General features: G+C 42.2%; 1 protein-coding gene across 1 annotated transcript in view; it reads left to right on the top strand.

Moving 5' to 3' along the window:
• The first annotated feature begins 8,604 nt into the window (after nucleotides 1-8,604).
• WWC2 (WW and C2 domain containing 2) overlaps nucleotides 8,605-14,100 on the top strand; it is a 242,101-nt gene continuing 236,605 nt past the window's right edge. Inside the window, exon 1 of the mRNA XM_027837597.1 lies at nucleotides 8,605-8,801. Coding sequence (XP_027693398.1) covers nucleotides 8,671-8,801 — 131 coding nt within the window. The 5' untranslated portion in view covers nucleotides 8,605-8,670. The remainder of the gene's footprint in view (nucleotides 8,802-14,100) is intronic.

Raw genomic sequence — 14,100 nt, 5'->3', positions numbered from 1 at the left:
TCTAGGGGGTGTGGTTTTCAGGTTCAAGCGAACTTGGAATCCCTGTTTCATTATTTGGGTAGGAGCAGGACTCAAGTTTTATATCCAAGTTTTGATCCTTCTTGCCACTGGATGCCAGTTCCATAATGAACATATGTAGCAATTATCAAAGAAGCCCATTTATACAACTAGATAGAAAACAAAATTCAGAGAAAATATACATGTAAAAATATACACCAGCAAAACAGTGAAGGAGCTCTCCCACTGGAAGTGAGGAGTTCAACCAAGACAGTCCTAGATCTCACTCAAAGGGAAGTTCTCCAAAGTCTCTTGTGTAGCAAGCTGAGGATTGCTCTTGTGTCAGCTTCTTCCCTAGGTCTTTTCCTCTAGCAAACTGAAGTGAGATTGGTTATCTCCCATATTCTCTCTGGAAGAGAGAAGCTGGAAGCCAGACGCACCCAAAGAGAAAGAGAACTGAAAAGCTCTCCTCTCCCTACACTTCCCAACAGTCCCCTTAAACCCCCACCCATGCCCAAAGCATGGGCATTGATCTCCACTAATAAGGAAAGAGTCTCATACCAATAGGCTTTAGGACTCGGGGTGTATTTATAAAGTCTATATAAATGCTACCAATTATTATCTGCAAAATAAAGGAGTCAAACTTACTCTCTACTCATTTCTGCAGGTGAGAGATAGAGAGGGAAAGGAGATTTTCTCAAGAGGGTTTAGGCAGTAATATTAGGAGTTGAAGAAAGGAAGTCTGCTTTCTACAAATGGAAAGAGCTCCCCCCAAATCAGGAGAGTTGGACTCTCGTCAGGAAGGGATTCATTTCTGTGGACTGGAGAAGATCATTCTATTTCCTCTGCTGTCCCCTTACACGTACACCCTTCCCTTCTTTATCCCAGACATTACTGGGAAGGATCATGGGCCAAAGTGAGATTTGGGCCTCCTTTTTCTGTTGATTTTATTTACTTAAGGAAGGAACCACAGTGGTTTAGACCTCACTGAGGTTCTCCTGAAGATTTTATATTTTATATAAATTTATATATACATTTCATATAATTATATATTTTATATGTATGTGTATATGTCTATATATGTCTATATATCTGTGTATATGCATATGTACACACATGTATGTATATATGTATATATGTATGTATTTTAATCTGACCTCTGGGAAAAATGGGTGGGAGGGCATTCTAGGGGAAAAAAAAGTTTAATGTGGACAAGCTTGTCTTTGTTACCTTCTCATCTTCTTTTCTGTGTCCCTCTCATCTTCTTTTCTGTGTCCCTCTCCCACCCTGTAATCCTTCTGCTCACCCTCTGTGAGGTTGCTTTTTTTGGATGCCTGAGGACATATTTCAACCAGTTTTACATTTGCTGACTTACCCCATGCTTCCTAATTACATCTCCATCCCTGGACTACCTCCTTATCCCCAATCAAGTTTCTTACCACTGTAGCTGTCCCCATCTACAGGTTGAGGAAAGCCCTCCAAATAGACTAATTTCAACTTGTTTCAGAATGCTTGTATTTCATAAAAGTATGCTTATATTTTAGGTGGAATAGGGGAAAGGCTTTTCACATTTTTAAATTTTTTTGAGAGAGGGTACTCCTCTCTATTCTAATGCCACTGCTAGAAGGAAAGAGGGATAATTAAGAGTTTTTTGTGACCTTGAATCTTTCCCCTTTTATGTCGAGGAGGGTGTGGGTGTAGGGGTGTTTGGGAATGGGTTGGAGGAGGCATGGTTCCCTTTCCCCTTCCTCATCAGGGCTAATAACCCTCTCTCTGACAGCAGAAGTACTGGGCCACCCTTGTCTGATCTGTAAACTGAGGTCAAGATAGACAAATACTTTCAGCAGAGACTTCAAGAAGGAAATGCCCCGTCTTCAGCTTCAAGCTAGGGCCACAAACTTATTCTTGTTGGGTTCTAATCCTTGGGAATGAGTTGTGAGTTGCGGAGCTGGTCTAGGCAAGGTGGGCAGCCATTTAGGGTGCAAAAAGCAGGAAGGCATAACAAAGCTCACTTTTAAATTTTATTTTTTTATGAAGGCACATATTTTTAATGCTACCCAAATTTATTCTCCATATCACATGTGTATAAACCAGGTTACCTGTATGACAGTTATGGCTCAAAACCTCCAGTGATCACTAACATACTTTCCTGGAGACACAAAAATGAAGGAAAATAGACTCTTCTAAGAATTTTCTTTGCCTTTGAATGTTGCTCATACAAATGAGACAATATAGTGGTTTTTGTAAATTAAACTTTGTTGTGATGAATATTGTATGCATTGAAAAAAAGTGTAGTTAATAATAGCATTTATGCAGCACTATACAGTTTATAAAAAGCTTTACCTGTGTTATCTAATTCAATCCTAACAATTCAATCCTAACAACTCCAAGATTAGGTAGGTGTTATTATGATCTTCATTTTATAGATGAGGAAACTGAGGCTGAGAGAGGTGAAATGTAAATGTCCAAGATAAGATTTAAAACCAGGCTTTCCTGACTTCATGTCCAACACATTTGTCAACTAGCTGTTCCAAGCCTAGTCAAGTCAGTTGTTTGTATGGTCTAATAAAGACAAAATAATCACTGACACCGAATTTTGAATGATATTACAAAGCACATTATTGTATCTCATTGAATAATTGTCACAGATTTTATGGAAAAAGAGTGGGTGTGACCATTATGTGAAGGTTTTAAAAATTATGCCGGTATTGCTTAGAAATCATTTATTGCTAAACTGTCTTTGGTGCAAGATTAGGATGCATGGAATACTCGTGAATATATGTCAACATTGAATACTGACAATGTGGGTGTGCTGAGAATTCTAGTCTCTCGGCTCACAATGCCCAAGAGATAAATGCATATCCATATGCCACTGGTGAATATGTTGCTGCTCTGTTTACCTTTTAAGCAGCATGATGAACAGAATTATACCATGCGATGATTATGTGATGACAGGTTATAAACCAATATTTGTACTGAAAAAACAGGGTGTGATGATTATGTAGTGGCAATGATTATTTGGTGAAATATGGTAATTTTGATTATATAATCAATGGCTTTGTTGTCACTTAAGCAACAAAACTTGCCTCACATGCTGCCCCTTTTACATATGAACAATTAGGTTGCTGAAAGGTGCAGGGAGAAAAACACTTTTGTGTGGAAAACTGACAAAATCAGCTTGTGAAGAAAGAGTTTCTCAGATAAATATTTGAAAAGAGGCATCAACTGTTCTGAGGACCAGAGACAGGACAGCCACTCAGATGACAGCAAATCAGTGTCTGCAGACCATTGCGTTCTATCAGTTTATTTATATGTGACTGTTTTTAGAATTTTGAATTTTATAACTGAGGAATCATAAATCAAATAACTGTGGGTTACAGGAAGATTATATAAGGACTGATGGGTTCCTAGATGATAAAAGTGGATTTTTAGAGTTTTGCCTCATGAAGTTACAGATGGGTCACTGAAAACTAGGAGGCCCTAATTTGAAGCCAGCAGCAGCAGAAGCCATGTGAAAAGCTACAGAGAGGAAGAAGTAGCTAGTATTAGGTAATATTTATATACCACTTACTATGAGCCAGGCATTTTATAATTATCATCTCATTTGATCCTCACAATAACCCTGGGAAGTAGGTGCTATTATTCTCCCCATTTTACACATGAGGAAACTGAGGCAAGCAGAGGTTAAAGTGACGTGCCCAGGGTCACACAGCTAATAAGTATCTGAGGTTGGATTTGAACTCTGGTCTTTCTGACTCCAGGCCTGGCACTTTACCACTGTGCCACCTAATAAATTAAACTCAGGAAGAATATCAAGAAGGTAATGAGAAACATTTTTCACAGAAGACAGAATACAAAATCTGACAAGAAGATTTTGTAGCTGCTTTGCTGGGAGCCTGCTGATTGGAAGAGAAAGATTACTTTGATCATTGACTAGACAAAAGATGAATTAAGTGACAGCTCTTGAATCCAGCTAAGATGTGCAGAGGTATTAGAGCTTATTTTGCTCTCCCTGAGAGAGGGGAGCATGGTTGGTGTCTAACACCCTCTCTGAGTGAGAGGAAGAAACATAGCAGGAAAAACAGGCTTTGCATATGTTTTGCTATGAGCTGTTCTTTACTGTGAGAAGAGGTTTGGAATGGATTGGATGAAGCAGGATTCCCTAGTATTTGCAAAGCTGAAGAGCCTGTCAGTTCTCCAGCTTAGAGGGACTTCTTGTTGCTGAAAGAACTGAACTCTATTTCTTCTATCTTTATCAAGGGTGACTACAAGAGAAAAGATCTCATCATTGCTTTTGTTGGCTTGAAAGTAGAAAAGAAATACGAGAGTGTTCAGGACCAGAAAGAGGGCAGGTAGTAGAGAAACAGCTTCATGGGTTGCAGATTGTTCCCAAAGGGACCAGATACACCAAAGCTTGTAGTCCATGGTTGTGAGATACCCCAAAACGTAGGTTTACAACTTATATGTCTTCCTGTTAGGTTTCTATAAGTGTATTCCTCTCTCTTCCACAAATACTGTTGGCATTGGTGGGAAAATGTGACCCAGGAATATAGATGCGTTGAAAAGTTTTAATAATTTCTGCTTTTGCCTTCTCTTAAATAATTGTGAATGTTTTATCATTCAGACTTTTGCCTTTTGTTGAGTAAATGTTATCAATCAGCTGGTAAATAGATATTTATATAGTATTTACTATAGACCAGGCATTGTGCTAAGTGATGGGGATACAAAGAAAGGAGTCTACTCCCAAGAAGTTCACAAACAATTATGTACAAACAAGCTACATACAGGAAAAATTGGAACTAAACAGAGGAAAGAGAATGAAGTGTTCTCATAGAAGTCTGAATTCCTGTAAAAGAAGGTAGGATTCTAGCTGGGACTTGAAGGAATCCAACGAAGCCAGAAAGCAGAGATAAGGACTAAGAGCATTCCAGGCATGGGGCACAATCAGTGAAAACACCTGGAGTCAAGAGATTAAGAGTTTGTTGTTCAGGGAACTGCAAGAAAGTCAGTGTCACTGGATCACAGGTACGCGGGGGTTGGGGAGATGGAGGAGCAGGATGTGAAGTGTAAAAAGATCGGAAAGGTAGCGAGCAGGTTATGAAGGGCTATGAACACCAGAGGATTATCATTATTATTGTTATTATTACTTTTGCTTTAGGTTTGAGTTAACAGCGTCATGGTGACTGATTTCATTGAACAAGAAGCACATTGTAGGGGCTCAGGAGCTACAGGTGTTTAAGCAGCAGAAGTGTTTTCCTGTTAGGACCCTGTGAAAGAGTAGCTGTAGTAGCATAGTGGTAGAAGTATTCAGCTCCACTCTGAGGAAGAATAAAACAACCCCCCCACCCCCCACCCCCAGACTTCACAGCAGGAGGTCAAGTTGGGGGTGAGTGTGTCAGTACAGACAGAGGGAGGTGGGGTACAGTGCCTAGGCTACTCTTGTAGTCACTACTAAAGTTCCTATACATTAGTAATTAACATTTCTGTAACATTGTTAATTGCTACTTTAAATTGAAATAATTTTTTCTTTTAGCAGATAAAATTGTGTTCATACTTTCTTTGGATATGGGAAAGAATGTAATTTCCAAGTATTCCCTAGGAACCACTAATGCCTTGGCTATATTTGCCCAGTATACTTAGACCACGTTTAATCTCTGTTGAAAAACCAGGAAAATCCAGCCACCTGAGTTCTTTCAAGTTCAGGGATTTTCAGAGGGGCCTTCTGGTTCATCCTCTCCCCACCTTCTTCCTAGCTCTCTCCAGAAATGCTCTTCTGATGATAGCTCCTGCATTGACTCTACCTAGCCTGGTACAGTGGAAATATTAGATTTGTAGTCCGAGGAGCTGAGTTCAAACATATATATATATATATGTATATTTTTTGCCATCTACTACTTGTATTATCCTAGGCAAATCTGGGCCTCAGTTTCCTTAACTAAAATTAGCAGATTGAAATATATGGCCACTTAGATACCTTCTTGGCTCCAGACCAGAGGCCTCAAGGCCACAGGTTCCCCACCCCTGCTCTAGATATATGATTCTATTTGAGCAGGCTATTTATTCTAGGGTGCAGCTAGGTGGCACTGTGGATAAAGCACTGGGCCTGTGTCAAGAAGACCTGAGTTCAAATTTGACCTCAGACTTTTACTAGCTATGTCACCCTGGGTAAGTCACTTAACTCTGCTTGCCTCAGTTTCCTCATCTGTCAAATGAGCTGGAGAAGGAAATGGCAAACCACCCTAGTATCTTTATCAAGAAAACCTCAAATGGGGTCACAACGACTCAGACACTACTGAAATGACTCAACACAACAACATATATGCATGTAGCAGGGCCGAACATCAACCTAAATAGGTTTTTGTTTCCTCTTTAAAAGTCTTTAATAGCAAGGACTGTTTCATTCATTGTCTTTTATTTCCAGTGCCTAGCACAGTGTCTGGCATATAAGTATTTGTTGCTTAATAAATACTTATTGATTGAATGATAAAGGAATAATTCCAGAGTAAGTCTTAGGATCAGAATCGCTGAATTTTGGAGCTGGCAGAGAATTTTAAGATCATGTAGGCCAATACCCTTATTTTAAAGTTTAAGTATTGAGATCCAGAGATTTGCCCAAGGTGACAGTTTCTTAATTATTCCAATCCTCATTGATTTCCTTCTTCTCTGAACTATTAAAACACTTTTATTATTTTTACCAAAAAATTTGTCTTTTATTGTTTATGTGTTGCTTTCTCAAGGAAATTGTAAAACTGTGTGAGGGCAGGGATAGTGCCTTAACTCAATACATGGCAGATGCCTGATAAATTTCTACCCAAAGACTGATTTAAAAATTTACTGTTTCATCTAGGGTGAGAACCAGGAGGAGTCTCTAAAAGTCTACGGGGCTCTTGAGGACACACTGGCCCTTCCTTCCCCCGGGCGGACTTTATAATTCTGATTGCTCCCTGCTCCCTCCTCCGACCTTGCTCTCCTAGAGGGTCTTTTCTGGACTACTTAACCCACAGCCTGAAGCATTCTCAGCTTGAAATATCATTACAACTAGAACAGAATTGTCCTGGAATGAAAGCATGAGGCGATCTTTTGACTTTTGTTACCTGGTTAACAATGAGGACATTCACAGCATAGCAGGAATTTTCTGTTGCATTTGACCTCATCAACCTGCCAGGCTTCCCAGAAATTGAAGAGATTCGAGTGTGAGGGTGTCATCCTGCATCTGACCTGTTACGCTCCTAGCCCGGACACCAATGGGGAGGAGTTTATTGTGCAACAAGTTTCCAAACCCTGGCTTCCTTTGTCCCTTCCTGGGGATAAACCTGAACCCCACCAACGGGCAGAGAGGAGAGGCAGTATTGTAGCCAGCACACACATAGGACTAAGCTATAAGGGTTAAGCCTTTACCTGCTTCACTCCAAGGACTTGTTTACCCTTCCCTAAGAAACAATGCTCACCCTTTCAGAAGTGAACAGATACCAGGGGGGTCACTTTAGGGAAAATCGTGAAAAGTAAACCTCTTAAGCCACAGCCACCAAAGTGCCTGGGGTTTTATTCAGACTGAAGACTGCAGATAACCTCCCCCCACCCCTCAAAAAAATCCAGCAAGCAAGGGCACCCAGCTTCCTACTTTCCCTCCCCAAAAAGGACGACACACCAAGAAACTGGATTGTAGGAAGGGAAGGAAAGGGGGTAGCTGGGCGGGGACTTGGAATCTATTTGTGCGTTGGGGATTTCGGTGGGACATGGATTTTCTCACCCGAAGGGGAGATTCCCCTTCCTCCCCTTTCATATCTGGAATCCTGTGGTTCCTGCAGGAACCAAGAGGGAAGTTGAGAGGCTTCGGGAAGAGAGAGGGAGGAAATGCAATAGTTTCCCTTTTGCAATCTCTCCCATTCTGGGGTGGGGGGAAGAGGTGTTTAGGTTTTTGTGAGGGGGTGGGAGGGAGGAGAAGAACTTGCTGATTTTAAAATTCTTTCTCTTTCTTCCCACTGAGCCTCACCCTCCCTTCCCCTGACCCTCTCGCCAGGGCAGGGAGAGCCCCGGGGCGCTGCAGAGGGTCGCGGGAGCCGCAGGGTTAAGCCCCAGGAATGCGGCGGCGAGGAATGTGCATGCAGATGAGCAGAGGGGAGGGGCGGGGGCGGGGCTGGGGCCGAGAGGGGCGGGGCAGGATGCTAATCCTATGCAAATGAGCAGGATCCTCGGCCGCCGCCGCTAAGACGCTGCTTTTCCCGGACCCCAGCCCAGACGGCGGCGAGTCGGGCGGCCCGCGGGGGGACCGGGAGGAGGAGGAGGAGGAGGAGGAGGAGGAGGAGGAGGAAGAGGCGGAGGCAGCGGCGAGGAGGAGGGGGGATAATCCTGATCAGTCTCCTGCTCCGAAGTAGACATGATGGACTGATCCCAAGCAGGGCAGGGAGCAGGATTTCCTGAACGCCCCCCCCCAACCCCCGTGTCGGGGTCCCCCCTCCCGTGCACCCCGCCCCCTGCACCCCGCCCCTCCGGTGCACCCCGCCCCCTGCACCCTGCCCCTCCCCGTGCCGTGCAGTGCCGTGCCGTGCGGTGCCCTGCCCGCTGCCCGCTGCCCGCGGGGCTCCCGGGGCCGGGCTGTCGTTGTGTTCCCGCCCGGTGCCCCCTGCCCGGTCCCTATGGAGGAGCTGTACCCCGGGGGGGCCGCCGACGACCATGCCTAGGAAAGCCGGGAATGGGCAGCTGCCGCTCCCCCAGGGCTGGGAGGAGGCCAGGGACTACGACGGCAAGGTCTTCTACATCGACCACAACACCAAGAAGACCAGCTGGATCGACCCCCGGGACAGGTGGGGGCGCGGGGGGCCGGGCCGGGGCGGGGGGCGGGGAGCGGGGGCCGGGGAAACCCCTTCCCTCCCCCTCATCCTCCCAGCTCATCCTGCTGGCTGAGGGCTGAGGGCTGAGGGCGTCTGGGAGTCGTGAATGGTCAGCCGCAGGCTAGCGTTTGTTGTCCGGGAGACCGGGGAGCGGCGGCTGCTGCTGCTGCCCGGTGCTGGGCGAGCTGCAGCCCCGGGAGCCCAGGCGAACCACTGGGCGCTGGGGGTGGGTTTGAACCTGCGGCAGCGCCGGCTCTGGGGGAGCTCGTCTTGCATCCTCGGCTCTTAGGGGAAGGCTGCCTGGTGCAGGGATGGGCCCCCTCTTCCCACCCTCACTTAACCGAGAGTGCAGGGGGCTGGACCTCCGAGCACTCCTGGGTGCAGGAGCGAGGGAAGGGAGGGTCTGAAACACTCCTTCGTAGGCCATCCTGGACAGCCAACTAGCTCTCCATTTAACCTGCCTCCTCTAGGACCAAGAGTCTCAGAGGGGGATGGATTGGCTCCCCCGTGCTGGGAGAGATGTCAGGCTGGGGTTTGTTGCCCTCCTCCTCTCATGAGCTCCTAACAGTCACAAAGAGATTAAGAGCCAGGGTGGGGGACAGACAGAAGGCTGTTTCAGAGGAGGCTTTGCTTTCCAAAACAAAAGGCTTGAAGTGGGAGAGATGGGGAGCTGAATTACCCACGCTACCTGTAGACATCTCTGTCAGTAGTACTTACTAACCCCCACCCCCTTCTCATAGTTGGAATTTACAACTATATACAGTGATGAGCCCAAGCCCACCCATTAGAAGTCAGACTTTGGCAGGCTGTCTCTGCTGGAAAGATTAAGCCTGGAAAGATGTGTACACCCTTCTAAGAGAGTGTAATAATAATAATATACAATTCAGTAGCTGACTTGACTTCCACTACCTTCCCATTCTTAGAAATGTAGACTGTGCTTGTAGCCTTTACTTTGAGATCTTGAACTGGGGAGTTTCTTTATCGTCCAAATCTTGAAACTATTCTGTAGCCAAGGTGGCAGAAGGAGACCTGTTGGTCTCTTAGCCTTTGGAGACCTATTGTAACAGATGCGTTAGCTCTCATCCCAGACCTTGGAGAAACTTCTGCTTTTTCCTTGCCTGTAGATGTTAAAGAAAAACAATGTATATATGGGTATATGTGTGGGTATTTATATATCCAAGCCATTTTGGAACTTATTTTTTAATTAAATAATATTTAGTGTTTACATTTTACATTTCTGTCCTTTCTCACTTTTTTTTTCTTTTTTAAGAGTAAGATGGTTGTTATTAGTTATAGGAGGGTGAATTTGGCCAGTTGTAATAATAATAATAAAACAGTAATCAAGAATAACTCAGCCCTTTTGGACTTTTACCTCTTTCTGAAATTTCTTCTTCAGTTATTTACGGAATGTGGTCAGAGAAGTTAATAACCAGACTATTTAAATTGTTTCCCCTTCTAAAGTCCCTTCTTTAAGATCTGAAGTAGAAGTAGCCCTGGAATATAGTTACTGTTATCCTTCATGCTGTAGTTTGCCTCTGCCTCTCATATATTATTTGTGAAGGCTATTAAAGGCGATTATAACAAAGTTATAAATGACATTATAAATTCATGGAATGATCCTTGTTAAATTATCCATGAAGGTATCAGCTTAGGTTTCCCAATTGAAAATTAGAAAAGGTACTTGTGCACGACCTAGGTCTTGTCAGAATTCCGCCCACCTCTTGCAGAGTGAAAGTTTTAACAAACATCACACCTTCTACAAGTCTCTCCAGTCATATTAGGTATTGCCATGAATTTAACACTGTAAACGTGTTATTTGATTTTACCCCATTGCACTTTGAAACTACTTAACAGATAGTAAATGTCAGCTCTAACGTTATGCATGGAACTTCATCATTGATGCACCTGTTTAAATATTTGCTTCGACGTTTGTGGGGTAGTTATTGCTTTTCCAATACTTGTAATTGTAGGTTATTGAAATTTCAGTAAATTCTTGAAATATTTGGGCGTTTAAGTCCTATACCACTTCAGTCTGCTCTTTAGATTTTATCTTCCTTTCTGTATTTACCAAAAAAAAGATTACCAGGAAAGGTAAACGCCTCAGAAAAGCTAAGCTTATCTGTATCAGTTCTTCTTAAACAAGTCAGATGTGTGTTATTTTAAACTGTTATTGGATTAGCAATTCTCATGAATTTTATTGTTAGGAAAATAAGTAAACAATATATCTTTTTGTCTGATGTGACTAAAAGCCAAAAAACTGGTCCATATCACTTTAGTATTATGATGCTCTGGGGATGTTGGACAGATGTGACGTCTTTTGCTCTAAGTATTGGGATTTTTTTAAGTTCTTCTCTGAGGTGAGAGCAGTGTTGACAGAACTTTAATTCCTGGTTTGATTATGTTTCTTTTTTTAGGATAATTAATGGTGTAGTTTTTGTTAAACAGTGTCAGAGGCAGTGGTTGGCATAGCTGTTAACTTTTGTCGGTCCCATTAAGCAGCAAGCATCTTTTAAGTGCCTACTATGCTCCAGGCACTGTGTTAGGTCTTGGGTGTAAAAAATCATTAAAATGAGACTTCTTCAGGGAGCTAATGTTCTGCTGGGAGTCGGATAGTAAATAAATGGAATAAATATATACAAAATGAGTACATGGTGGGGAGGGGGACTAAGAACTAGTGGAATCAGGAGAGGCCCCTTAAAAGAATTAGCACTTAAATTGACCTTTAAAGGGAGCCAGGAGTTCCAAGAGTCAGATAGGAAGAAGGGAAGCATTCTGAGGAATGGAGGACAGCCTGTGAAAAGGCTTGGAGGCCTTGTAGTAACAGTGAATAGGGCAGTTGGCTTGATATTTTATGAATAGATTTAAGTACTATTGTACATTATATTTAGGGGCTGCTATGTGGTTCAGTGGATGCAGTGCTGGTTCTGGAGTCAGGAGGATCTGCCTTCAACATCTGTCTGCAAACACTTCCTAACTATGAGACCTTGGGCAAATCACTTAACCCTGCCTCAGTTTCCTCATCTGTAAAATAAACTGGAGAAGGAAGTAGCAAACCACTACAGTATCTTTGCCAAGAAAACCCCAAATGAGGTCACGAAGAGCTTGACATGACTGAAAAATGATTGAAAAACATTACATCTAAATGACTATCATGCTTCTAAATATTCTTTAGCCATTTAAATGCTTAAGATCTTTCAGTTAGCTTAACTAAATACAATCATAATAATAATAGGTAGCATTTATATGGCACTTTAATGTTTAAAGCCCTTTATAAATATTGTGACTTTTTATCCTCACAACAACCTTGAGAAGTAGATGCTGTTATTATCTCCATTTTACAGATGAGGAAACTGAGGCAAGCAGAGGCTAAGTGACTTGGTCACATAACTAAGTGTCTGAAGTTGGATTTGAACTCTTTCTGTCTTCAAGCCTGGTACTGTCTTCACTGCATCACCTACTTACCCAATGATGCCCATAACATCTTTTCTCTCCTACCCTCTCCCGCTGCCTCCCTCCCTTGAAATTCCAGGGGATATGGATGTAGGTGTTTAGCAAATGCTTGTTGACTTGCGTTTTTCCTATCAGTTCTAATTGGTATTCCACCATGGATCTTGAAACATGCTGAATGGTCTAGACCAGGGATGGGGAACCTGTGGCCTCGAGGTCGCAGGTGGCCTTCTAAATTCTTGAGTGTGGCCTTTTGACTGAGTCCAAGCTTTACAGAAGAAATCCTTTTATTAAGAGGATTTGTTCTTTAACATTTCTGGGTAAGGAGTAAATAGGAAGAATGTTGAGGAATAATGGGACAGTCCTTTTTTCATTCAGAATGAAGTCATAGCCTTCTTTAATTTACCTTCAGCTTAAACACTACTCAGTGACAACAGTTTTACTGTTTATAAAATCAGCTACCCACTACAGAAAGTGACTTTACAGTGATGCTGATATGATCTGACATTTGGTTTTCTGATTCTCTCAGTGGCTCGTGGATAAGGTTTAAATGTTGAGAGAATCCATCTACTAACCTATTATGGTGATGGGGTTATGTCATCATGGTGTGCCTTAGGTAAGTCAGGGATTACAAAGGGCACAGGTTGGTTGTCATAAACAGTTATTGGTATTACCAGACAGTGAACTCTGCTATGTGTTTAATAGCATATTATTAGGGAAGGTAGATGAGACAAGTAATTTGGCAAACATTTATGAAGTGTCTGTTATGTTGAAGGCACTGTTTGCTAATATACAAAAAGTGTTTGATACAAAAAGTGTTTAGGTCTTTGAAAAACTTCTTTCTATTTATTGGCAATTTCCCTGAGTTCCTTCTACCCATTCACTCTGTTTCCTAGCCATTGGTGGCCCTTTCTCAATTCTGTCTTAAATATGTCTACTTAATTCATTACATTTTTGCTGATGCCTTTTATTTTTAATAGATTTTTATTGATATTTTATTTCTTACATCACCTAGATTTCCCTTGTCTCCCTGTCTCCTCCCAAAGAGTCATCCTTATAACAAAGAAAAACTTTTAAACAAAAAAAGAAAAAAGAGGAAGAGAAAAAAGTTAGTTAGCTTGGTCAATACATTGAAAAGCATCTGACATCATATGCAATATTCCACACCTGTGGACCCCTCACCTTTGCAAAGGTATGGGCGAGATGTCTTCTCATCTCTTCTTTGGGACCAAGCTTGTTCTTTGTAATTTTGCAACATTCATTCTCAGTTGTTTTATGGTTGTTCTTTGTATTTATATTATTATACTCATTATGTGTCTATTTTTCTTGGCTCTGCTTACTTCACTTTGCATTAGGTCATATAGCTTTTCTGTATTATTATATCCATTCTTTCTTATAGCTCAGTAATATTCTATAGGAAGCATGTACCGTAATTTGTTTAACCATTTCCCAATTGATGAGGATCTGCTTTATTTCCATTTCTTTGCTACCACAAAAAAAGTGCTGCTATTAATATTTCATTGTAGATGGACACTTTCTTTTTGCCAATGGCCTTCTTAGGGTAAATTCCAAGTAGTTGAATTTCTGGGTTAAAGGTTGTAGACATTTAATCTACTTTATTTGCATATTTCCAAATGGCTTTCTAGAATGATTTTTACTCTTCACAGCTCCACCAACAGTGTGCCCTTCATTTCATAACCTCTCCAGCATTAATTATCCTTGTCTTATCAGCTTTGCCCATATAATGGTTATAAGGTAAAATGTCAGGATTGTCTTTTGCTTTCCATTACTCTACTGTCATTGATTTGGAGGATCCTTTTATGTT

Source organism: Vombatus ursinus, unplaced genomic scaffold (assembly GCF_900497805.2).
Source record: "Vombatus ursinus unplaced genomic scaffold, bare-nosed wombat genome assembly UNPS02014821.1, whole genome shotgun sequence".
Lineage (NCBI taxonomy): Eukaryota > Metazoa > Chordata > Mammalia > Diprotodontia > Vombatidae > Vombatus > Vombatus ursinus.
Note: the sequence above shows the minus strand (reverse complement) of the source record. Positions and strands in the feature narration are given on the sequence as shown.